We start from the raw sequence: 26,685 nt of genomic DNA, 5'->3' as shown, positions 1-26,685 counted from the left end.
AAATACTACAGATTAAATTCATCTTTGCTTATTTTATTCAACAAAAAAATGCCATAAAAATTGATTTAACGTGATTTAAATTATATTTTCAGAATCTCCAGATCCTCGAGGAGTTCAAGAAAGCCTACGCCAACTTGGGAGACACCTTACTCTTCACGAGAGACTCCAAAAAGGTGAGTGATAAGAATTAATCAACTAATTGAACAATAATAACGCGGAGGGTTTTAATTGCTCTGTTAGGGTGAGAAATTCTAAAATATCTTCGTTAATTATCAAGTTAATGAAGGAAAAAAGTAGAAAAATGATAATAAATAATCCATTTAACATCAGCATTTTGACACTTACAAATATTAGGTACTGTTCACATGAAAAGGTCTGGATTTTACTTGAGATCGAGGGGGTATTCACTCTTTGAATACTTGTGGGTAGAATGTGAAGGTTTTATTATTAAAAAAATTTCCAATTTCTTTGTCGTCCTTTAAGAATTATTAACTGCTCTATCGACAAGTGTTACTATTTAGTTATGAAATTTTTTTAAAAATGGTATGTCCCTGTTCACACATTTTTTCCATGCAATTTAGTTGAAAAAGAAAATTTTAGATATTTTAGCCACTTTCATTCTGCACAAAGTTTCATGAGTGATTACCCTATCGTCCCGGACCATTCTTCCTTAGATTATCCCCGAAATATCGCGAGAGAAAATTTAAAGATTGTCCTCAAATTTCCAATAAGAAATGAGAAATTACTACCCACCACCGAGATGAATACCTAAAATCGAGAAATACAAAGAATCCAACCATTGCTCTCAATCAACAGATAATCGATCAATAGATAATCGTTAGGTACTGAATAGCGCAGTTCAAGGGGTGGATCAAGTACAGTCTCATAAAACTAATAAAGAGAGTAAACAAATATAAGTATGACTAGAGAAATAGAAAAATACTTATTGATTAATTTGACATACCCGTTTTCATGTACTTTTCACTCAATGGAGTGAAAAGAAAAAAGCAAATTTACGAATGAATTTACGAGAATGATAATGATGGCAACGAAACATGAAACAAGATCCACTATTGGCCCCTGTTATATTTTCTCAACTACTCAGCACTATTCGACAGTGCTCATCGTTGTCTTCTCCTGCTTCTTTTTCTCCATAGCCTTTTTCAATTTCTTAGCTTTCATTTTCGCCTCCATCTCCTGAAATTTCATCTCGAGGTAACGATCCACTTCTGGACCACTGAAATCCTCCGGAAACTTGGGCATAATTGGTAGAATAAATTTGTATAGTCTCTCGTTGAGTACGTATAGCTGGGTTGTTGATTCACACTTGACATTGAACCACCAGTCACAGGTGAGCGCTTGTTGACTGAATATTGTGCCATTTGGGCAGAGAAAAGAGGATTTCCCGCCGTTCAAGTCACAATAATGCCACACCTACAATGACAAAATAGTAGTGAGATAAAAATTTAATTATCAACAATTTTTTAATTGAATTTAAGGTGAAACGATGGGATAGGCTTTCTCCAACTAATTAATGCCCTTTGAATGAAAGTTCACGTGAAAAAAAAAATATAATTTACTCGTTGATTCAATTACTCACTTGACATCCAGTGGATGGATCGCCAAAAAATCCCTTGTACCTCTGCTCCTTGCAATTGAAATTAGTCTCTGGTATAACAGCATAAGCTGGATAATCGATACCGGGCTTTCCCCTGGTAGCCCCATACTTGATTGCCATTGTTGGAATATTGAGGGCCTCACTGATGAAGCCTTCAGCAAGTTGAAAGTGTTTGGGTGCTTGAGGAGTTGTTGGTACTTGTTTATCCTCTCCCTCGTCAACATCCTCGCTTATTTCATAGCTGTCAGTGTTCTCTAGTTTATAAGGTTTTGCACCAACCTTGTACGGTCGTCTTACCTCATAATCCTGATTATCATCAATTTTGTAAACTCCACTGTCATAATCATGAGCATTACCATTCTCATCGATATCCTGAACAACTGGTTGATAATATTCTACAAAATTTTGATTCTTTACACTATAATCCGAGTAACCAGACAACTTGGATTTACCATTATTACTGTACGAAGGTGTCTTAAATCTTCCGCGTTCAGTGTCAACAAGGGGTGATGGGGTTGCTTGGTATCTTGTTTCAGTCACTACTTTTGGTACATTATAGTGATCCTTCGTATCACTGTAGCTTTGTACATTCGTAGGAACAACGGGCTCTGACAAATGTGATGGTGCACTATCGGGTTTCTTAGTGCCTTGGAGGAGACTCAATATTTCAGCCAGTGTCTTCAGACTTGCATCAATGTTCTCTCTGTTCAACATCTCGGGTAGCTGATTCGTCAGTTGCAAGCTTTTAAGAATGTTTTCATTATTGACGACTGGTGTTGTTGGATGGTAGATTGGGCGTCGTTGATGAAGAGGTTGAAGTCTGAGGGGTTGGGGCTGAGGCAAGTGCTGGTGTTTGTGGGCACGGGGTGGCTCGATCTTGACGTATTTCAGAGACTCAAAATCATCCACTGGATAATAATCCTCATTTCCTTGATTTGCAACTGGACTTGGTCTTTGATAATCGAGAAAATAATCACGATAGATATTCGGTATTTTTTGTTTGTGATGTGAGACATAGGGATTATTAGTTGGGGTTTTCTTCTCTTGCTGGTAATATCTTGTCTCCAGGGCTGTGGGGGTCGTTACCTCAGCCTGATAAACGGGCCTGCGATCGTAATCCCTGTAGTACTCATCGTGTGTCGGTTTAATGTATCGTAGTGGTGTAAAGTAATCGTTATCACCTCCTATGGCTTTGGGATCGTATTGAACTGAAGGTACAAATTTTTCTTGTTTAACGAGGGTGGTTACGTGTCCTGGTGATCTTAGTGTATCTGGCCGATGAATATACCTCTGGGAATGGTCTGTATTGCCATCGTAGTGATTCCCTTGATTCACATTATTACTCGAAACGTAGTGGCTTATGTAAGGTATTAGTCTTCTGTACCGTTTTATCGTACTTTTGAAGGTCTCAAAGTCCATATTTAGGTCGTCGTCGTCATCATCAAGCATCTCGGTGGTTGTATTTGATGAGGCCAGGACCATCCATCTTGTCAGGAGGACTAGAGAGGAAAGAAAATTCAATTATATACTGGATTAATGCGGGGTAAAAGGGTTTTGGGGCTTTTGAAATTCACTAAGGTGGGGGGGAGGGTGAGGATTTCGTTTTAGAAAAGAGGAAATGCCTTTTGGGAAGTAAATGGAGTCGCTTTGGACAGTGAGGGACTATAGGAACGAGACGCCTAGGTCATTCCCGCAGAGACTACTGCAAAACATATTCCTATCATCTCCGCTTGTTCTATCTCATATCACTTCACCTGAAATATCTTTCTCTTTTGTATACCGTATTTACCATGGTGCCCGTCATTGTCGCGACCCTACTGTCTCTGGTTTATTTATAATGAAAATTCTCGGCTCACCAGACTCGCGATGAATTTTTATAAATCCATTATGTATCCACTCGTGTTACAATGCACCTCGCGATGTCGCTTGTTTGTATTTTAGTTTTATTATTTTTTCTCTTCGTTTTTCATTCACGTTGGTTTCGGTTTTTTTGGCGGATCTCCCTCCCACTCCCTCCATGTGGACGACATCAAAAGGATATCATTCGTTAGACACGGGTATGGCTGGACGAGTTCAATATAGAGGGATATTGCTAAAAATGTAGTAATGGAAAATTCTGTTTCTGTAAAAATCGTTCGATTCAATTTCGTGAATTGGAAATTGATTTTTTTAACAGTATAATCGGGTTACGATGAAAACTTCAATCAACTTTGTCGTGCATTATTTTTTGAATGGGATAACGTTGTTGTCCTTTCTCCTTAAAAAAATGTGAAGTAACTCATAAACCAATTGAGAACACATCAACCTTTAATTATAATTCTTTCAAATTATAAATGAAAATTTAATTTTCGGTGAATTATTTATTCTCTTTGACAAAACAATTTTACCAATTTTTCATCAGCAGGAATAGGGGACTTGAAATATCATTATTTATCTCGTATTTCCGTCAACAACGTTCGAGTCAATCTCGCGCATTATCAATTGATTTTTCAATCAATATAACCGAATTAATGTGAAGAATTCAATAAATTTGTTCATTTCCAATTCTTTTGATGAATGCAGTATTAAAAATTGACTGTTGAATAATGTTGATGTCTCTCATCATGGAAAAATTGAATTCACTTTAATATCAATCATCATGATGTCTCTATTTAAAATTGAATTTTCTTATTTATTTGCTCGGCGCGGGTAGGAAAATGCGAGGTAAAACAGAATCGTTCTGGTCAACTCTGTTGCAATTAAAACGAAATTGGCAATGCCCAGGGGGGGAAAGTTTGACGTAGATGGTATGGTTGGAGGGGAGGTGAGTGAGTTGGTTGAATGAAGGAAGGGTGAAGAGAGAGGGCGTTATCCGGGCAAATGGCTTCGAGGTGATACAATCGAATTTTTAAAAATGTTATAAACCATGCTAGAGGGGGGTTGGAGACGTTGAAAAACGGCTCGGGTGTACGTGCTGGCCCTTTGTTTCGTCTGTTCCGCCAATAAATAACTTGATCGTGGCAGTAAATTTTTGGTGGATTTTTTATTTACAGCTTTCGGTTTTTGCGTTTTTTTTTTTGGCTTTTTACACTATAGCCCAATTGGGAATTTTCCCATCGAAGATGTGTTTGTGCACGTGTGGACAAAATGGGTGGGCATGACGCTCGGACGAATGCCACTCCATAAATATATCAAGTACAACCTGGTGAAGCGTAACATGTCTATATCACCTTAAACTGTGTACGTGCGTGGGGGGGGAGGGCAAATATCGTGTACGTTTTAATAGTGAAAAGGTAATACCCGCCTATACCCACGTGACGTTTAATCGTATCGATGGATTTTAATTGTTTCCATCGGAGGAATATCGCCATTAGGGCTTTTCGTTTAATCATATTTGGGTAATATATGGTGGAATGTATTTGCACTGTTTCGAATTTCCAAACTAGAGGATTTTTCATACTCTCTGTGAAGAGCCTTGTACCTACCAATGGCAAATACACGCCAATTTTAATTATCTCCGATTATTCTACCATGCAGCAATGAAAAATATATCTCCCTCCGGCTTGTACCCTTTTAAACTATGATCGTACCAGTTGCTGTATAACCGATGATAAAATTGCAATTATATGCGATTAAACTCTGACCGCACTTTGACCTCCACTGGTGGACGAAATAATCCAATTTAGTCGAACCATTTTCTTTGAATCTTGTTAACATTTTTACGCTTTTCACTTTGTCACGATGATTTTTCTTCATCATTTGGGAGGGGTAGACTGCGTTTCAGGCCGTTGATGGGAAATTTACAGTGAAATATCGAAGCGGTTTTAGTGAGTGAAGTAAAATTTTAATTTTCTGCTGATTAAAATTTATCAGAGGCCAAGTTTTAGAGAAAATTTGATGAAATTTAAAATTTTAGAGCGATAGATCACCAAGAGTTGTCAGACTCACATGGATTTGTCATAAAAAAAAATTAGGAATTCGTATAAAAATTGGTAGATAAAGATTTCCTTCTCCTGAATTATTTGGTAATTTTTACTGAATATCTCTCCGTGTAGAATACGGAAAAGATTACTAGAATTGACAGAGATTATTGATTATTGAGAGCTACGTTTTTTTTTACTTTATCCGGTGGAATTCTAGGAAATTCCGGTCAAATCATAATTTGATAAATGAGATAAAACCTTATGGAAAATAAACTATTATCATGCATAGAATCAAATGAGGAACAATTAACCACATGCAAAAATGAAAATTGCATTTTTGCAATAAGTAGGCGGTCTCATCACTCGCCCATTGTCCAATGTACACGCAACTTTATAGATTTTTTTTGTTCATCAAACCAGGAAAATACACCAGTATTATGACGATTCCCAGGTTTGATCTCAGTTCACGTGCATTTAATTTCCCCCGATAGTTAGGTATTTGAGAAACCTATGCGATTCTGAGAGATTTGATCTGGCCAATTCTATGCGCTCCAAGCGAGGGAGAAAAAAATACCGTATAAACCAAGGGACAAAGGTGAAAAAAGTCCAATCGGATAATCAAGTCACGTATAAAAAAAAAGTTGTGAGAGAAAAAGGGGGTGAGGGAGAGGAGGTTGGTATTACACAACAGTGGGAGGCAAGCACTTGTTTCCTCGTTTTGGGAATTTGATATTCGAGGTACGTATCCCAATGCCCAGCGACAAGTAGGTAAACGTGAAAGAACAGTTCGGCGTGGTTATAGAAGAATGGAAACCCTGTTTCTATAGGTGGGGAAAGAGAGATTGGACGTTGGTGTCGGAATTTTAGCAGATCCGCACTTTTCTTTGGTGTCTTGCCAATGTAAAGAAATCAAATCAGTACGTGATAAAGTGACGAGACATTAGAAAGAAGTCACAAGGATTCGTCATAGAATCATTTGGGTTCATGTTTTTTTTTAATTTTTAACCTAGACAGTCTTAGGAATTATGGAAAAAATTTTTGAAAATTTTGCCCTGGAAAATGTTTATAGCTCACAGAAATATCATTGACCCCGAAAAGGGCTCCCACAAGGGAACACTCTTGTTGGTTTCCCAGAGTTGAGAAATTTTATTGAATTTTAAGTGAACCATGAAATTAATTATATTTTTCCTCTGAAAACAAAATCAATGTCACTCACTAGGAAATTACTACCCAGTAGTCCCTAAAATTCCAATATTTTTACATGGATGTGTCACTTGGTCCTAATGGTTGCAATAGTTTTTTAATCGACGGCGAGGGAAAAGCATGAACGGCTTTTCATACGACGATATAAAAAAGCTTTTCATACTCGCCACTCACGTCAGGCATCTCAATGCCTCTGAACGTATAAAACGAGTGCACTTGGCTCAAGTCATGCCTGGAATTTAATGAATCACGTTACATCCAGAAATTCATGTTTTAACGAAATTCTCGGAGAACTGTCAAATTATTTCTACAGCTATTGAAGCATCGTAGCTGAGAGATGAAAGTTATTCAGTCTTTCCTCATAGAATTAACGCACACTGGGAAAATCAGTTGAGAACTTTTTTCTTTACTTCAGTCTCAGGAAGTTCATCTTAAAATTTTGAACAACGAGTAATTGTTATCGGATTGAACAAAAAAATCATTTCTCCATTTTATATGAGAATGAGGATGACTGAAAATCGTGAAGATTCAAATTCATTTGAATTGGCGGAACGTTGATATAATTGGCATAACGCAAATTGAACATGAAAAACTTTCTCTGCGTAATTCACACAGAGATTAGAAATTGAGTATTGAGGAAATCCCGACACATGCCGTGATGTTGAGTAACAATAGTCATAAGCACTATCAGATGATATTAGCAGTGATTCCAGACAATTTGGGTGAAGAAATAGAATTACAAATCCATATGTATCCCTTTCCTTTCACCCGTGAAATGGAAATCACTTTTGTGGATATTTCCGCCTGAGATTTTCCGCTTGGCATCACGCACGAAAGGTTGAAATGGGGCCGTCACATGAAGAGGGGAGTGTAATAAATATATCCATAGAATGTAAATAAAAATAAATAAAGTTGCACTTTCTATTTCAACGCTTGACACGGACAAGAGGACGAAGTGTCGGAAGTCTACTAGGGCGTTAATAATTCATCCCAGTGTGACTCGGCAATATTTAGTTTGGTACAATGTATAATCGCTATTTTATGAACTTTCGCGTATGTAATGATGACAGTGGAAAGTGTAGATGTTTGGAAAATGAATCGTTGAATGAAGATGAAATTAGTAGATCTATCACAAGTTTTGGAGTGGTAAATTCTCCTCTGGTTGAATGCTATGGTTGAACTTGGAGATGTCTTCATGAATCGAATAGGACTGGGTTATTTCAGTCATCTCTCTGACAACTTTTGGGTGAATACAAGGCTAGGGAATGAGGAAGATAGGAGATGAAATCCTGTTAACGATCAGAGTTGGCTCGACTCACTCTCAGTATGAAGTCTCACACTGTCGGTTTGAGTTATCGATGTATATACATTGAGGTTGCCCATCTAAGAACCACCGGGATGAATCTCAATGGTTGGGAACAAAGTTGGATGATTCAACAAAATTGGGACAGAAAGAGAATTCAGTTTTTTTCGCAGCTCTGATGTATTTAATTATGTAAACACGAAATGTAAAGATTTAGTTATGAGGAAGTTGAGGATTGCGAAGGTGCAGTATTTGAATAGACTTGCCGTTTGTTTCATCATTATTTTTAAGAGTAACAGGGGGAATTTTTTGTTTTTCATCGAGTTGCAAAAAGTCATTGGAGAATTTCCATTTTAAATGACTTTCCTTTCCTTTATCTCCTCTGAGATAAAACACTGAAAAGTGTTGAACATTTTCTCTATTTTGTGAAACTATGAGTGATGTTATGAAACCACTCATGCATGTAATTTTATCGGCTTTTCGACTCCACCTGCATGTGTATGGATTTTTTAGGAAAATTTCACAGCAAACTTTTTTGGCGAAAGGTGCAATGGGGACTTCTTTGGAGTTGTAGTAAAATTATGAATAACTATTTTCGATAATAATTGAGGATATTTCCTTCGTAATTCTCAATAATTTCTACCTGCAGATAGAACACAGAAAAATGTAGATAATTTTCACTATTTCCATAAAACATGAGTGAGCTTTGAGAGTTCATCTCATGCAGGCACTTGCGACGACTCTTCAAATCCACTTGCATTTGTTTCACCTTGACGAGGTGCCCCTTACAGTATCAAACGAACGACCTACCCATCCCACACATTATCACTAACACCCAGGCATACACATATGCCCGACTCCCTCACTGTGGTTGTTGAGATTCGATATCATTGAATTCACGATACTCGAGAGTCCTGCACTCTTCCTTTTTCACTCTGTGTTCCGCGTTTTTTTTTCTTTCTCAGTAACTCTCCATCTCCCTCTAACTCTCTACTTTCTCCAACAATATATACAAGGAGAATTGTCGTCCTGGATACCCAGGACCTTTGCGTCCTAGATACGTAGCTTGCAGGCAACAAGCGAAGCGTGAGGACAAATGGCACGGGTCCATTCAGGGGTGCCTGCCTCTTCCTCAAATGCTTTGGTAAGACACTCCTCAGGAGTTTGTGTCTCGTGATTTTACAGACGGTTTCTCGCCACGCCTTCACCAATCGACCATTCTTATTCTTTTCATCTTTCCTCCAGTTGGTTTTTTTTTTTCTTCTCCTCTTTTAATTCTCTTCGAAGATAGCTCTTCCTCTTGTTCCCTCTCTCAGTTTTACTCTTCTCTCCGGAAACTTAATTGGCAGGATGTTTTGATGTGCCACGAGATGCCGATAACTCGGTATTTCCGGTGGATTCAACAGACCCTTGAGTATTATTCTGAACAAAGTTTCCTCAAATTAGTGAAATTTCTGTACAACTGGTGTGTTAGTCTCGGTGGATTTTACTTACAGAAACTTGAATCATACAATTTCCCTCGTCTCTAGTTATGTCGTGTTATATTCCGAGTGTACATGACATTGTAGTCGTAATGGGATGGTAATTAATAACTTAGTAATTGTAACTCTGGCATTATCAAGTCGGATGGAGTTGGGTTTTGTATCAGGAGGTGGATTGTCGTTTTGCTATGCCTCTCTCACTCGTCCTTTTTATCATGTCATCCTGTTGTCTGCTCTTACCAGGTTTGTCACACGTACTTGTTGGCTACAGGGATGAGGGAAGAAGGTTGGGTTATACCAAAGCCTTCTCTCGTTTATGACTACGCGCTTCGCGGCTCATTTTCAGCTCGTTTATATCCACTCTTCAACGGAGGTAAATTCTGTGTCATGGTACGTAGCGCACTTGGGCGACGTAATTAAAGTTATGACGAATAAGCTTTTCCCAAGGTAATGCTGATAGTTGATAACTGGATTGGTGAGAAATTGTTGGCTTTGTTGGTGTGGGGGTAGAAAGTTAGAAGGCTCAAGTTGTACTCTTGTTAAAGATGTTGGAATTTTTTTTTTTATTCTCCAAATGACAATTCATTGCCATTTTAAAATTCAAATGGAATGAAAATTATGATCTATTATTATTATATTAAATTTTTGATGTTTCTTCGAAAAAGAAAATCCAAGAGGTAATGTGGAAATATAAATGTGGAAGAAAATTCCGTAAATCTTCTTGTTGCTGGGATTTATAGGATTAAAAAGGATTCATTAATGAATCCCTACGATTCTAAAATAATCAAGCTGCAAGTGGGGCAATGTAATGTCGTCGGATTAACCAGTGAAAGAGTCTGTTATTTCTCGTTGAACGTCTGCATCATGGCTAACCCGGTACACGATGAGAAGCATCAAACGGACGGAACTTGAAACAAGTCCTGGGAGGTTAGCGTGTTTGTATATACATGTTCATCGAGGTGTGATAAAGAGAGTACGATGAATTGAGATGGAAGGAGGGCTAAAACCACTGTCTACAGGACCAAGTAGAGGGGATTTTAACCTCGGCTCCCTCCAACTTCAACGTATTTCGACCATCTACAACATTGTATAAACGTGAATTCAAATTTCACCCTTCACCCTCTCTGTCCTCAGCAGAGAGTTCAGCTACTCTCCCTCACCGGCCCCTATCCACCAAACAAATCTCCCTCATCTCTATCCACTGGTAGGATAATCTCACTGGTGTCTCTTTCTCCCACTCAATTCTCACAAAATACCACCTACCCCTCAACTGGATAAACTATCAACTCCTCCCTAGCTGCCAATTAATAATATCCGCATTCCAGTTTCTGGTGATTTACTAATTAACGTATTCGCTATAACAAAAGGTATTCAACCCACACAAGTCCCTTTGGAAATTGGCATTCTAGTTTTCAACCACCAATGCAAAATTGAAAATTCAACGATTTTCTATGCAACAATGAGTGCATTAATTAATTTTGATGAATGTGTTCAAGTCACCTTGAACAATTTTCATTAGCCCCCTTTCCCCTCCATGCCTCTTGTGTGCATTACTAGCATTTTCCTATCTGTTAAACTTCAACTGGTTTCACACTTGACTCGACAAATGAACAGTTTCATGGTATTTATTTTATCCAACAATTATCCATGTCGACGTATCTCTTGCCTTCTCTCACTCCTGTACTCTGTATTCTCAGCAATTTATCATCTCACTTTGCTGTAGAATATTTCACACCTGTATTTTATATAAGAGAACACTTTGTATATTTTCCCGGGGTTGGGGAGGGGAGACGAGAAAATGTACGACTGAGTTTTCCACACTAATTTGGATACTTTTGACGTCGGGTGTTATTGTCCATTGTAGAGAGTAGGGAGAATACAATATTTCTACGATAACGATACTCCACTGGGTAGAGTGACTTTTCACTACGCTCATTGGCAGAAAGTTTTGCCTGATGTTTTTTCCACCTTGGTGAGCTCAAGCACTCGCTCTGATATTCTATCTACTCGAATTTTCTTGCATCCAGTGTACTCTTACTTTATTCTCATTGTCAATTCTCGGTGGGATATATATATTTTTTTTTTAGCTTAGGGTTAAGTAGCAAAGTTTGATTCTAGTTTCTTGTTGGTGTCAACATGGACTTCTAGTGTTGGCAAATTATTATTTGAGAAGGAGGGGGAGGAAGGTGGAATTAAGTGATTTAAGATGAATTATTTTCTCGGGTGAAAGAGGTCAGTTGGTGTCAGGGAGGATTATTAACTAGTTGTTAACGCCATTTTTAGATGGGCAGTAGCACTAGTCAGGTCGGGGTGAGAAAAATGATTGGGAATATTTATTCCATGAAAAAATAACACATCACTTTGTCGTGGATGTATTAATTTAAATTCACTAACGCTACGTTGGAAGTCTCACTTATTCTTAAATATATACAACAATAGAATAAACCCTATGATATAGTACACATGGTAATAACTCTCAGAGCCACATATCCTTATCCCCTCGAGCAACAAAAAAATATTTATCCTGGAACAGTAAATGGAACTGTGGATATGCTTGAGAGTCATATACCGGATAGATATCTCCCCCACCCCATTCCTCTTCAGGAAGAAAATGTGAAGAGGAGGCGTTGAGTGAGGACACCAAGGATACGGCACGTGCGGGAATAGCAGTTTGCCAGGATTTGCCCAGAGATACATAAGCGGTTCAGGAAAGGCGATCCATGGCAACCTGTTACACTTCATTCTCAGCCTTTGTAATTTTCTCACAAGCATTACATTTCGAGAGATGTCAATTTCAACTCTATGTTGTTGAGATTATGAAACTTTTAATAATTTCTCACTCTTTCTGGTGAAAATAAAAAATTCCCTTTTTTTTTTATTTGTTACTTGAAGAATTCAAGATAAATAATGATGAATTTGGATCATTTGGTAATCACAGGAAGGCAATTTTTTATACTACATTAAATTGAAGTTGATATCACTAATTGAATTTTTTTCTACCTCACTTAGGAGATAGTTCAATGAGAAAATTTTTTGAATTGATTTGAGAACTCATGTTCTTGATCTCTTGCCAAACCCAAAATTTTGAGCTGTAGAATTCGCTTCTCTTGGCAAAATTAATATTTCTTGGGTGAATAATGAAATTGTGTTCGTGGAGTGTAATGCAAAAAATTAAAATAATGTGAGATAATGAAGTCACTTCCGCCCCTTCTTCATCAATACCGCTGAAAATAATTAATGAGTAAATGTGATGACGTGCGTGCTTTTCTTTTTCCCTGAAAAGAGTATTCTATACGATCAATGCCATCCCTCTCTGAGGATGGTATATGCCAGAGTGTGGATAGACAACCGCCGGGGTAGGGTAAGGGACGGGTGAACTCGTAACTGCATCATGGTATGAGCAAGGGGTGATGGAGGGCGGTGGAGAAGAGAGCGACGGAGATAGTGAGGATGAGTAGGGAAAGAGGGTACAGTGAGACGAGATAGGTAGTTCACGTTACGACTCCTGGTGCCTCGATATAAACGGGTCGACTCGAACCGTATTTGCGAGCTTGCAATTAAAGTTTACGATCGCGCGTCCCGGGCGCAGGTTTACCGTCTGCCTCGTCTATGGTTTCCATCACTACTACATACTCCCCCTACATCCCCTTTTCCCCCGACAGGACTGAGCTATGCCCTTTATTCTCGGGGTGGTGCAGACTAGCTGTCATTTGGTGGCCAAATTTAGAGAAAGAAATGAAATGTTAAAGAAAGTTTATATAAATGGAAATATTCTGATTAAGTTTCTAGGTGATTTCACGTTTTTTAAAATTAATTATTCCTTTTTCTCTCCGAGCTATAGAATATCAGCATTCTACTCATTATAAAGATGAAAAAAAAATCAATTATTTCTTTTCGCTCGAAAATTGAAGGCAGTTCTCCTTTCCTGTCGAATCACTCCTAAACTGTCCACGAACATTAACTCGATTAATCGAATCCCCCCACCTCCCATGACTCCTGTCCAATCCAAGGAAAATTCCCATCGGAAAGAATAAATAATTCAATCAATTCCCCTCGTTCACCCTAATTAATCGATTGTCATGACTCTCTCGATAATAGAAATAGTTTGGAAGAGACCGGAAGTACCGACCTCCCTTCATCCCAGTAACCCGTGGGCGTCCGTGCGGGATTCCGAGTTAATTGCGCGCTCTAACACCTGTTAATGGGAGCGGCAATGGGGCTGTCAGGTATTTTGTAGCCGCGAGGTAAGCAGGGTCGTTTGGCGGTCGGTTGTGTGTGCAACAGACGTCGGTGTCAGACATGTGGCCGACACTAGAAGAGGGTGAGATATGGGAGTGGGGCGCAGGCGAATTCAGGGGGGGAGTACTGTGGAAAAGGGATGAGCATTGACATGGGTGGGGGAAGAAAAGGATATTTTAGGGGTATTTCTGTGTTACTGGGAGAACAGTTTGTTGCCTCCATAGGCAGAGCTAGAGTTGCAATCCGTTCTCGATAGCCTTGTCCTATCCACACCCTCTCTCAACCCCCACACCGTCAGCAACTGCGGTTACCACTTTACAGTCGCTCGCCTCTGTAAACCCTCCATTCCTCTTAATCCAAACCATTCCCATCCACATATATATACACGTTTGCTTTTGGGGGAAATTTCTCATCATCGACTTGGAAAATTTTCAAACGAGTCAGGATGAAAATTTGTTTATGTCAATTTCCGATCTTTTTAAATATTCATTATGATTCATTATCATTATTCGGTGAATTTCCGATTTTTTATACAAATCTTTGATGGATATGTATCAAGTGTCTCATTTTCTTTTCTCGTTCGTACTCTAGTACGGTTTCATACTCAGTTTTGTCTCGAGTGAGTGAGACCAGGGGTTGTGGCGTGGGTGGATGTGTTTGTGTATTGCACGACCATCAATTCGTATATATTCAAGCTGCCCGCGGCCTATCAACGTCGGGCCAACCTCATCTGTCCGCCTGTCCACGGGACATTAAGCTCAACTCAACGTTTGGTTTCCGTTTATTATCTCACCCAGGGCAAAATCCTGGTGGATGACATGGGAATGGGTGGATTCTATCGGTAAATGACAGGGCTGTTAGGGTGAAGTCATTGGCGAATCTTCTCAGGAGAGATGAAAATATTTAATGGGATTTCGGAAGTGAAGGAATTTTTGTACCGTGTCTGTGCTATCAATTTTTCACTGCCTTAGAAATTACCCCTGTTTTTGCCAATTTTAATTAATAAACTAATTACGAAATATCCCAAAAATTTTGAACAACTCTGAACAGAATAAAATGTCCTCAAAGGAGTCAACATAAAGAATACTGGAATGAAGGAAATATTTTTCGTCTCACGTGATATTAAAAATGCCCTCATTAAAAATTTCTCATTAATGTCACGACAAAAAAAATACTCATAAGTTCCTTATCCTAATCCACGAAAATTATGCACTAGTAAGTTCATGATTTCTGAAATCAACAGTATATTACTCTCATTCATCTTTATTTTCCATCTATTTATGTCCGCAAAAACTATTTCAATCTCTAGTATCCTTTGACCCCTCATCCCCCTCATGTAGAAGACACATCAACACTGGTTCAAAGGGGGTAGAGGGGTGAGGAGAGATATAGAGTCTAGTCGCTTTATGACACGCGATATCCTTCATCCGAAATATTGTTCGCCTGGACCCAGCCCCCCTCCTCCCACCCCTGTCCCCTCGATATGAGACTTTTTAAAAACCTCGGCACATATAATAATATCGGAATCGTGACTTTTATTTACCCCGGAAACAAGTCCTGTTTCCAGCAAAGCGTTTACTCCCACCTCCCTCCGTCCACCCCAACCAACTCATTTTATATTTTACTCAAAGAGGGAATCTCTACCGCTTTCCACGGCTTGGGATCAAAGCGGATAAAACGCGTTTGGAGAAGGAGCAAACAATTTTCGAGAAATATCGATGAAGAAAAACAAACTGAAAAATAAATAAACAACTAAGAGGTGGAGATTTTGTTCTGACGTTAGGTAAAATACTTGTGTCTCTGTGTTGTATTTTATATCCTTATTAAATCCCCCCCCTCCCCCCCCTCCATCTCAAACGTTTCTATCATGAAAAAGATAAAAAAATGATGAAATAGAACAGGCGAAATGAAAAAATAATACGGGAAAAACGATGGAGCCTGGTGATTGAATCTCATTTGCCTCGTCTTTTTCAAACAAAAATCGCGTTAATGAAGTTGGACAATTTTTTTTTCCACCCCACTCACCCACACTCCCCACCTCGACAGCTCTCTGTTGCATTTTTCCGGGCAATAAAGGTGGACGCTTGATGCTCATTTCGTATGAGATTTTTTTTTGCACTCTTGTTTTATTTGTTTTTCATCGTTTCTCTGTTCCTTTGGCCGTGTGGTCTCGCTTGCCGTGGCACGCGCTCAAATATGAAGCCATTGTTTACCCTCGGGCCATTTTTTTTTGTACTCTTGATTTATTATTTTTTTTTATTTATTTTTTGGTCGGGGGAGAACAGGAGAGAGGGCTCTCTTGCCACTCCTCCCATTTTCCTGGTCAATATCACATACGTTTCTGGTTATATTTGCACTCGTATAATATAGACCAGTTGAGTATGAGCTGTCTGTGGGAATATGTAGGAATGAAATTAAATTTCATTTTGTTTTTTGGTTGAGGGTGATATTTATTGTTTTTTGTGGCCTAGATTATTATTTCACTTATTTCATATTCAATATTGAGAGGCCGAGCTAAATTCACAATAATGGGAGGGACTTTTAATTTTAAATGAGAGGAGTAATAGAGTAATAAGAATAAATTATCAGAGTGGGTTTTGAATTTTTGAAAATATTGAATTCCTTCTTTCAAGGAAGGTGACATATACTTTATGATTCATAATCATTCGAAATTATTCTTCTTTGAATTGAATTTTTATAATAAATTTTAGTTTCATGTATGACAGAAATTTTTACCTGTCTTGTTAACGATTTTATTTCATCTTGCACAAGAGAAAAAGAGAGAAATAAAACGTCCAAGGAGCAGTCGAATTTGTTGATAAACGTTTACCTCTGGCGATAAACACCGGCTCCCACGGGAGAGCGATATAAGCTTCAATTCAAGGATCTGGGGTGGTAAATTTTATGATGCTAGCAGAAACGGATATTCTGGAGTGTGTACTTGGTGAAGGGAGAGGAGAAGGGGGACTAACGAGCACTAGGTTAGGATCCAGACGTTTGAGAAAAAAAAAATGGAAAAATAAAAGGGAAATAAATAGGAAAAGAGTTTGTTGTCAGAAAGTAATTAAGTTCTGAGGATTCTCGATATTATGCGGGTCAATATTTCTTCCTGACTCTTCACTCAGTTCTGTAAACTCCAGAATTATTTCAGTGCCAATTAAATTCGAAGGAATTCATTAGCGGAAATTCCTTACAAAATGTTTAGTCTTCAGGGGGGAAAAAAAACTTACGATTCTTAATTTGTTTATCATTAGCACTGACATTCTCTGAATACTTGAAAACTCCACAAAAATTCCAAGAAAGTGTAAGTCTCGTAAAGATGTGAGAAATTTTCATTTGATCCACGAGTGAAGGGGTGTAACGTAACAAGTGGATTTTCCATGTTTTCTTCAATGCTCAATTATTGTAGCAGTCAGAGATTCTCGGAAAGAAAGCCAGAAGTGAACAGTGAAATTAATTTCTAAATAGAAAAAGTTATTTGCGTAGCAATCGGATGATAATCTATTGTAATAGTAGATAAAGAGAAATATTCCATGAGAATTACAGGTCCCCGACCTGTCATTTAATTTTTTCTGAATATTTCTCTTCACGTAAAAACTCAAATGAGAAACCTTTTGATCAATTTCAGCATTTCCATTCATAATAAAAAATAACAAAAAAAAAAAGTAATTCCTTTTCTCTTTTGATTTCAGGTAAGTGAATCTGAAAATACAGCATGACGATAATAGAGTTGGAAAGCAGTCAAAAAACATTATCGATGACGTGATTTGACAGGGGCTGGCATAACACTAGCCCCGTGAATTTGGCTGCTAAAGCAGACAAATGGAAAGGGATACACGTCCCATACGCGTTGGCATACACAGGTAAAGCCAGTTTTCCATCAAACGAAAATCCCCTTCTCCTCCCTCAAGCCCCCTGGGATGTGCATCACTTTGCGCCTCTAGCTTCAATCCACAAATTTTACCTTCCGCAAACGATTCTGGGATGGCATTCGGTCGCTTTTCAGCTAAATACTAGGACCGCTTAATCTCCCAAACTGGCATTGCTGGAATTTCTGATGCATTGTTGCATGTACGATAGCTGAATTCAGTCTTACCGCGAACAGTTTTCATCCCTTTTTGGCCCATTCAGATCATTCACCATTTCACTTTTGCTCATATCCTCACAACATTGTGTTATCCACCCACAATGGCAGGGTTAACCTACCGCCCCCGCCCTCGCACCCCCCTTCCCCCTTTTTCCCACTCCCTCTGTGCCCCTTGAGCTAATCATCCGCTCATCCGTTTGTACCTAATTAGCAATCGCCAGTGCACGTAATTTAGTTTATCCATTGCGCGTACGAATTTACCAAATGCATCGACAATTATATCAAATGCATAAATAGAAATACAGGTGTATTTTCTGGGCTTGCGGTTAGTTTACTCTTTGGGTTTGGTGGCTTTCAAATGGTTCTGATGGACTGATGAATTTGACATATCGAAATTATGGTAATGGAATGCTCTGTAATTTTGAGTCTATTGATTGTCGTGAGTTTGATGTCTAGAGGGAATTTGTGAGGGAGGAGGAAGGGGAGTGTGTTGGTAGCTGTTGTATTCCCATAATTTGAATACAATATTCAAATGATGATTTTTGATGGTGTGCAGATAAGTGCCTGACATGGTTGAATATTTTACGTCCATATCGATGTAGATCTAGTAATTCACCTGATAGGAATATTATTATTTTTTTGACCGTGAGAACATACCACCAACGATGCGATGATTATTATTATCCTGGAATTCAATTGAAAAATAGTTGAATTTATTCGAACAACTAGAAATACGTTTAATGAAATGGTAAATGAAGTTTTAATTTCAGTGGATCGGATAATTATCGCTTCGTTTTAGGATTTTGTTCTGGTACTGTTGCACTTGTTTCCCACGATGGGACCATTGCAAATAATGCAACTATTTTAGTGATTTCCCAGTAGTGGATGCACTCGCGTACTTTTACAGGGATTATTTTATGGAAGTATGTAATTCAATTGTCACCTAAAATTGACAGACATGTCTGATTACGTGGTTGAATATTCAACTGCATCGCGGTAATGCTTGTATCCGGCCATTCGGTGTGTATGATAAACTGACCTCCTTTAATTAAGCTGAGTGACAGTTAACAAGGTGTTAGCTGTCGTTAACGATTCATTAAAAATTTTCCAACGCCAAATAGACGACGTAATGGGTCTTTACTATTTCACACGAAAATGGGGGACAGTAATTTCTCGATGTAATGAAGCATTTTCAAGTTATCACTTTTCCTCCAATACTAACTATCAATACTTTCTATATCAGATATTATCGCATAGCAATCCGCCAATTTGCAGCTACTGTATTTGAAAAATTCGGTGAGTCCTTAGGGGATAAAAGAATTTTGTTTAAACATATTGGGCCTCAGGTTTGGCGGTTTTTTTTCGTTGTTCACGCTTCATGTACTTGAGTAATTCGCAATGTACAGCCAGTCGTGTCGGAAATGTCGTTAATTCGAAGCGCTGAGGGAAAAAAATTATGCAAACTCGAGGTTATGAATATACATTAATTCACCGTTAATTTTCATTTCACTCGCGTCTGTTGGAAATCCAGTTTTATGAGAATGTTTTTTACTTTAGTTTAGAATTTTTTTTAATGTTTCGCAAGAACTGCCGCTTACTCGGAGCTTGCTGAATTAATTTTTCTGGGAAGGAATTGAAATAAAGATCAACGATTTCATTAATTTAGAGCGCATGGGAGTCGTGGCAACCTTGAAGGCATCCGGGTGGAATGTAGACGTGATATTTTTTTAAGTTTTATTTCATCAATTTAATTGACATTTTAGGAATGAGATGTGGTTATTGTTTTCATATAATTTATGATTGAGGGTCAATGAGTTTTTGGCGATAATTCCTCTGTCACTTATCTTTAGTATTATATTTATGAATTTATATTTCGTCCACCAGTCCATAAGGCAACCTGAATGTCTTCATCTTTCTGAACGGATTTATATCTAAAAATGGTCCTTTATCAATGACCCAATAATGAAATTCCACATTAAATTAATTCTTCTCTACAATTCCCGAATTCATATTCTCCCCTCAATTCTCGTATCACGAGCCAGGAGTAGCTCCCGGTTTTCGCCAACGTCACCTCAAAAAAAAAAAATCCTCAATTGACATAGAGAACAAGCCTCAAGTCCCCCGTGGTATGTCGACATTTGGCAAGTGAGATTTTCCATCGTGTCCTGCATGAAATACAGAGTGATTACGAGAATAGTTTGTGGCCAGTGAGGTTTGGGGATATGGGATAGAGTGGATGTGCTGTGGATGCTTGTGTACCCACCGAGGTCGTTGGCGAGGTGATCGGGGAATACGTTATTATCCAACCACGCGTATATGCTTTCGGTGGTACGTTATTACCTCGACAGACTCCACACTCCCTCGACTCTCTTGTTGCTTCTGTCATCTCTTGTCTCTCCTTCGAGGAAATTCTCCTTGGTCTGTCTTCTGCATGGCAATAATGCACGTGTTTCGATTTCAACAATATCCATCTCACTTGAATAAAATCTTTAACTCTCAGTAGCTGCAGAGCTTGTCACCATTATTATGTAGTTCACTTTTCATTCTAAATTCATAACGCGACAGAATGTGTATTCTCAATGCACCTCTGACTGTCCTTATCAATCTCAACTTGAGATATATTTCACTGTCTCTGTCGGAAATGATTAGAAATCTAGATCGAGATTCTGGAAGGTGAGGACTGATGTACGTGATTATGATACGAGAAAGTCGAGGGATGCAATTATATATACAGAAATTCAAGGAACAATTTGTCCATTCTCTCAATTTTTCAGTCGTCATTGAGTCATTTCACTTTTTTTTTTTTCATCGGTAGAATTCCGTGGCTTTTTGTTTTCCTCGCACTTTTCCTTGGTGCATTGTCTGATTATTGTCGTAATGATCTACATAAGTTCGTGCCGGTGATTGGACTATTATACCGCATTATAATTACACCATTGTGCAATGGAAATGGAGAGGAAAAGGTACATGGTGGAAAATAAGAGGGAGTGGGTTTTCTACTCAGTGGATGTTCCATTGAAGAGACTTCATTACCTTCAATTATATGGAGATGTGCCTCAACAAGCCATTCGAAATAATCTTGATGTGAAAAAAAAATGAGGAAATGATTTTCTATTCATCAACATTAATAACACTTTTCGTGAAATTCATTGGTAGATTTATTGAGTAAAGATGAGATCGTGAACTTTTTAATTAAATTATGTATTTTAAGACAACATATTTAACATCATATCAACATCAATAATTATTCACTTGGCTATCATAATTAATAGGCTAAATTAATCAAATATTCGACGCTCTAACGCTCAACAGGAAAATTATTTAATACAATTGCTAAATCATTAAATACGAAATTTGACTGATAAAAATTGCCCTAATAGACCAAGTAACCTCCTTTTCACTTCTCAAAATTTCAAAAAAAAATGCCCTTCCAAAATCAATAACCAAATTTCTCCACTGTACCTCCCTGTTCGATTATTACCGAAACATCCTGTTGGACACCATTGACAACGTGATGAGATACCAAAGAAAAAAAAATAACTAAAAATCCATACATTGTCACTGGTGGCATCAAAGAAAATTTTCCCCCCGTGAACATGTTACTCGAAACGAATAATAATAACGTTTTTGCATATACAAGTGAAGTCCCACGATAATACAATTTACCCAGGCAATGCGTCGGATGTACATAAATTTTTATGGTGATCACATGTATACTGGCCCGAACCGTTGATGCATCCTCTCATTCCGCATCCACCTACCCCTTCTCTCTCTCCCCCCCCCCCACTTGAACATAGACTACATATGTATACACGATATCTCAACACAAGGGAGAAATCGACCAACCCCCTCATCATTCCATCCGGGCCATACTCGTGGTTGGATGTTGCTGGATGCATTGAGCATTGCACAGGTGGGAGTTGTTGGGCAAGAGGGGGCTGGGTAAGGAGGGGGATACTGGGGGTGGCACAGGAGATCGCGTGGTGGTCGTGGACGTGGTTAGAATGGAGCAAATGATCCGCCTGTATTTACCCCGGGGTTGTCTCTCCCTCTCTGTTTCTCTCATTCTCTCTCTATTTCACTTCACCCTGTTTGATGTATCTCTCTGTTGTACACGTGTACAGGTGTATGGGAATCTATTCGTTGGATACGATGGTACTGACAATCCTCACTGGCTCATTCTGCATTAAGTTTAGGCGGTTTTCGGCGAATATCTCACGTATCGAATTTCGAGATTAAACTGGTTTTGTTTTGAGGAGTGGGGATGTACAGAGTTGGTTATACAATTTTTTTAACGCGAAGGGATATTGGCAAATTTTTTTTTAATGACATTCTCAAGGATTTTCTTAGCTCATTACCAGAATATCAAAATCACTCCCCAGAACAATTGGTCCAAAGGGATAAAATCGGTCAATAAAATTTTTCATTCCTCTTCAAAAAATAATTACGAACAGAAAAAGGGAATTACCCGAAATTCCACCCTTATCAAACCACCCCTCTATTTTTACACTCTCATATCAGTGATCTACCAAGCACAGAACCCCGTTATTTTTCCACCCCATTAACTATTTTATTTTTCCACTATTTTTCCATTCTTCCCATATATATTTTTTATATTCCCTTTGTCTGGTTATTAGTGCGAAATTGTTTAGTATAAAAGCCCGAGGGACTGGTCTCTAACGAGAAACGTGGATGTTTCAGTGCACATGTACATACACGAGGGGGAGGGGAGAGAGTTTTCGCCAGGAAAGTCGGCGTCAGCAGTACCCAGTCGAGTTTTCACGCGGTACCTCCAAGAGTTAGACGGTGGGGCGGCATGGGGAGAGGGTTGGTTTTATGTCCTTACGGCCATTTCTACTGAAGTTCTCCCTCCCCTTCCACTCTTCTGAATTTTCCCCTCCCTCTTTCTTTCTTTCTTTCTCTCTTTTGCCTGCTGCACGTTTCTGTGGGGGGAGAGGGGGGGGCGTAGGTTTCCGGATCCTCGCGGTAGGAGGATGCAGGGGGTGATGGAGGTATTTCAGCGAAGTTAATGGCCAGTGGGGACGTGCAAGTCGTTTCCCAAGACCTCGTGTACCGAGGTGAGAATGCGAAGCAAAGGTGAATTTTAGGGCTTTTCACCAGGGCAAATAAAGTGTATGAGCCTTTATATTTTTTTATTCCCTTGATTTTTTTTTACGATCTTTTTGTTTTTAATTGACGGGGAGGTGGATGAAATGGAAAAAAATTCTGAAGCGATGGGAGAGGAGGAATCTGTGATGTGAGAACGTGACGGGCTCCAGTTCCATCATTTTATGCAAATAAAAGCGGGGGATATGCTTGATTTCCCCGTTGGTTTCGTCCTGGAGAACTACGATATCAAAACCTATGGATTTTGATAGTCTTGGTGGGGACGGAGGGGATGATATTGCAGAAAGTTGGGATGCAATATTTTAATGGAGATTTTAATTGAGTCGATGGGGGGGGAGTTGTCGAAAGGCGGAGGGAAGGAGGGATTTTTGCGATTTTTAGTGAGAAATTAGCAGTTGCAGTGAGTTTAGGGGAAATTTATTCAACAGATAATTTGATATATTTTTAACTTCACATTCTGAAAGTTGCAATGGTCTCCTCCATTTTGAATGATTAAGAAATGTTTTTTGTTGAATCCACATTGAATTCGAATATACAATTTGTTCAGACCTATTTGTAATCACCCGGTGCCAGGGAACATTGACAGACTGAATCCACTAGTCAAATTGACCAATCAAATTGCCGAACAACAAAAATCCATAAATTTTTACTCAAAGAAAATATTAAATGCATTGGAACGGATGCTGAGTAATTTCGATGACGGTGAATTTGAATGATGGGATAGGGTAGGGAACGTTGAAATAATTTCGTGAGAGGGACAAGTATCGGCATTGGAGTACAGATGCCTGGGAACACGGGTTTTCCAGGTGGGGAGGATATGCACACCTAACTCCTCCTCTCCCCGTTTCCACCGCCTCCCATTGGAAATGATTATATATCCCATCGTACTCGGGGATTATCGTCGATGCGGATTAAATCGTATGAGACTGGACACCACCGGAACACACGTAATCCTGTCCACCTCGCAACTACTGTACGCCTTCGCGCGTATTATCACTCTGTTTAGTGCTTTTATTGATCGATGAATGGGTTTTAATTCGTAAATGCTGGATAATTTCAACGCTTAAACCCTCAATTGAAAGTTGATTATCGTTTTTTATTTTTTTTTTCTCGTGGGAAGTGACTTCTCACGAGAGGTTTTAGGGAAAAATATATTTCTCTTAACTGTGAAATTCATTTCAGGTCTTCCTCGTAAATTATTATTAAAATATCATGATTATTTGAATAATTCTAACAAATAAATCGCAAGGAAAAAGCATTGGATTCAAATGATATTTATTTAGTTCATGGGAATGATTTTTCTATCTGTAAGATTTTTTTTAAACCCACCCCCGGGGATGTGGTTTCTTTTAATTTAAAAAAGTATTTATTTGTAGTGAAGTAATTTACATCATTGCTCTTGGTCTGCTTGTCGTCAATTCAACTTGAAAATTATTTTATAGGGAAATTGAAAAGCGAAAAATGAGATTTATAACATTTCGTAATATTCAAGAACATAATCTTGACGCGATTTATGACGATTGGTAATCGATAATGATTGGGGAATATGTATCAGGATTTCGATCTCTGTATAGGGTGATGGAGCGATTTTGATGTAGAAATAATTCAGTGTTGGAAATTTGTTGAAATTTATCGGACAATTACATATCAACTTCTGATTTTGCGCTCTTGATTAGATGTAAGATTAAATCATTCATAAAATTTATGACTTACTATCGTGACAATTTGAAATTTGTGTGTTCATGCTGAAATTTTATGACAAGAACATGATATTTAACTGAAGGACCAATTGAGTTTATAACATGAATATTTAGTACGAAATTGCTCAAATTTCTAAACATCAATTCATGTTCATTGAGCAATTGAATTAAAATTACCAGTTTTCTTTATTTAAAAAAATCAACAATTACCGCTACTGTAATCAAATACAAAATTTCAACAAATTTACCAACAATTTCTTCTTGAATTTTAAAAGCCCAAAAATTGAAAAACAACTAATTGCGCCCATGAACATCAATTTTCCTTACCATAAACAAAAATATCATTGACTCGCATTTTATCTGAGTAATGCACTCACCTGCCAATATCAGAGTAAAGTGTACAGAGTAAATCCTCGACATGTTTCACAAACAAAACTCAACCGAATCAATCAAATGTATTCCACAAACTGAACTAGAACTCCAGCTTGTCTGAAGTCCACGCGGAAACTGAGACCCCGAGAACTTCGACGAGGCCTTAGTATTGAGTTTAATGTTGTTGGGGCCCTCTTTCTTCCACATACACCAGCCAGTGGCACGGCCACCTCGGACTTGACTAAGGAGGAGATTTCATTGCATAGTAGGAGGGAAATGGAAAGGACGCAGACCCACTTTGCCTTCTCTTTTCCCTCCTCGATGTGTTATCCAGACGCGTTCGATGTGTCTGCATTTGCCGTTACGGACTGCGAGACACAATTCCAGTTGAATATGCGTTATGGGTCCTTATGAGCGAAAGAGACTTCTTACGTATTCCATGTAACAATCGGAGCGTACACTATTCCTTCTCTCCATTTTTTTGTGTCGTATCATGTCATTCTTTCACTTTCAATTAATCATTGTAATTTTTGTATTTTTTTCTCTTCACTTTTTTATGAGATTGTTCTCACGATCACATTTTCTTTATTCGCGCGTGTAAATCCCGGTAGTCGTGGGCGATTTAGGAGGTGATTTTCCACTGTCAGTCGTTTAGTTTTAGTGCCCGTCATTTTTACGGGTCCGGGGACTACTAGTTTTGATTGAGAGAGCATCATTTTTTTTTTTCAAAATAATCTCTTCAATAGTGAAAAATTATTGCGTAAATGTTGTACGATTATTCTTCATCTCATAGAGAATCTGACATTATTCTGCTCCAGTTTTTTTATTCATTCAGACAACATGAGAAACTGCAGATCAATCACATAATTAATTCTGACTTTATTATACGATTGCATTAGTGGAAGAATAATTTTTTGCATTGACTCCATTAACGATTATTAACATTGGAATTTATATATGGCTGTTTCAGATAGAGTAATGATGTGAGCTCATTCATGATTATTCACAAAAAAAATCTTGAAACCCTTTCTTCACATAAAAAATTAATTTTTGGCCAAATCAATTTTTCTTCTTCAATGTACATCAGCTCACCCGCGAGCTAATTACATAACTGACGATTTTAGGTGAATCAGCCATTTATCGAAATGAATTTCTGCCCGGGATTTTCAGCCGATTTAACGATCGCAATGAATTATTATCATTAATAACAGCACCATTCATCATTTCACATTAATTACTACTCTCAAAGAGTCTAAATAATTTTTTGCGCAAGCCATCACGACTGATCCTAGCTCTCACTCCTTTTGGGTATAAAATCACTTCCTCAATTCTCTCCGTTACATTTTTTTTCCTCAAAAGAAACGATTCAATGCCTTCAGCAGCAGATGAATCTCAAAGAAAAAAAACCTCAAGTTCACTCGCTGATTCCCCTAATTACTCCGTTAATCGTGCGATTTGTCGGTTCTCCTTCGCCTTTGTCCGCTTATCGAGTGCCTCCGATCTTCACAAGAGAAAGAAAAAGTGGCGATATAAAATACAGTCGAGGTAAATCAAGACAATGCGCAGGTACATGTGTATGAATACGCAAAAAAAGGAAAGAAATGGACAGGTCTTGCCACACCCGAAGTGAAACCGACTTGTGGATGCTACCTC

At 38.4% G+C, this 26,685-nt stretch overlaps 2 protein-coding genes across 2 annotated transcripts in view; one reads left to right on the top strand and one right to left on the bottom strand.

Moving 5' to 3' along the window:
- LOC135164118 (RING finger protein 17-like) overlaps positions 1-26,685 on the top strand; it is a 93,477-nt gene that overhangs the window by 1,984 nt on the left and 64,808 nt on the right. Inside the window, exon 4 of the mRNA XM_064124197.1 lies at positions 93-173. Coding sequence (XP_063980267.1) covers positions 93-173 — 81 coding nt within the window. The remainder of the gene's footprint in view (positions 1-92; positions 174-26,685) is intronic.
- LOC135164124 (uncharacterized) lies at positions 18-26,685 on the bottom strand. Its single transcript, XM_064124209.1, has 3 exons — positions 25,038-26,685; positions 1,601-3,117; positions 18-1,434 (listed from the first exon to the last, which is right to left on the bottom strand). Exons 1-3 carry the CDS (start codon positions 25,078-25,080, stop codon positions 1,108-1,110), a joined length of 1,887 nt encoding a protein of 628 aa, XP_063980279.1. The 5' UTR covers positions 25,081-26,685; the 3' UTR covers positions 18-1,107.

Source organism: Diachasmimorpha longicaudata, chromosome 1 (genome assembly GCF_034640455.1).
Source record: "Diachasmimorpha longicaudata isolate KC_UGA_2023 chromosome 1, iyDiaLong2, whole genome shotgun sequence".
NCBI lineage: Eukaryota > Metazoa > Arthropoda > Insecta > Hymenoptera > Braconidae > Diachasmimorpha > Diachasmimorpha longicaudata.
This window is presented reverse-complemented; position numbering and strand designations above follow the sequence as displayed.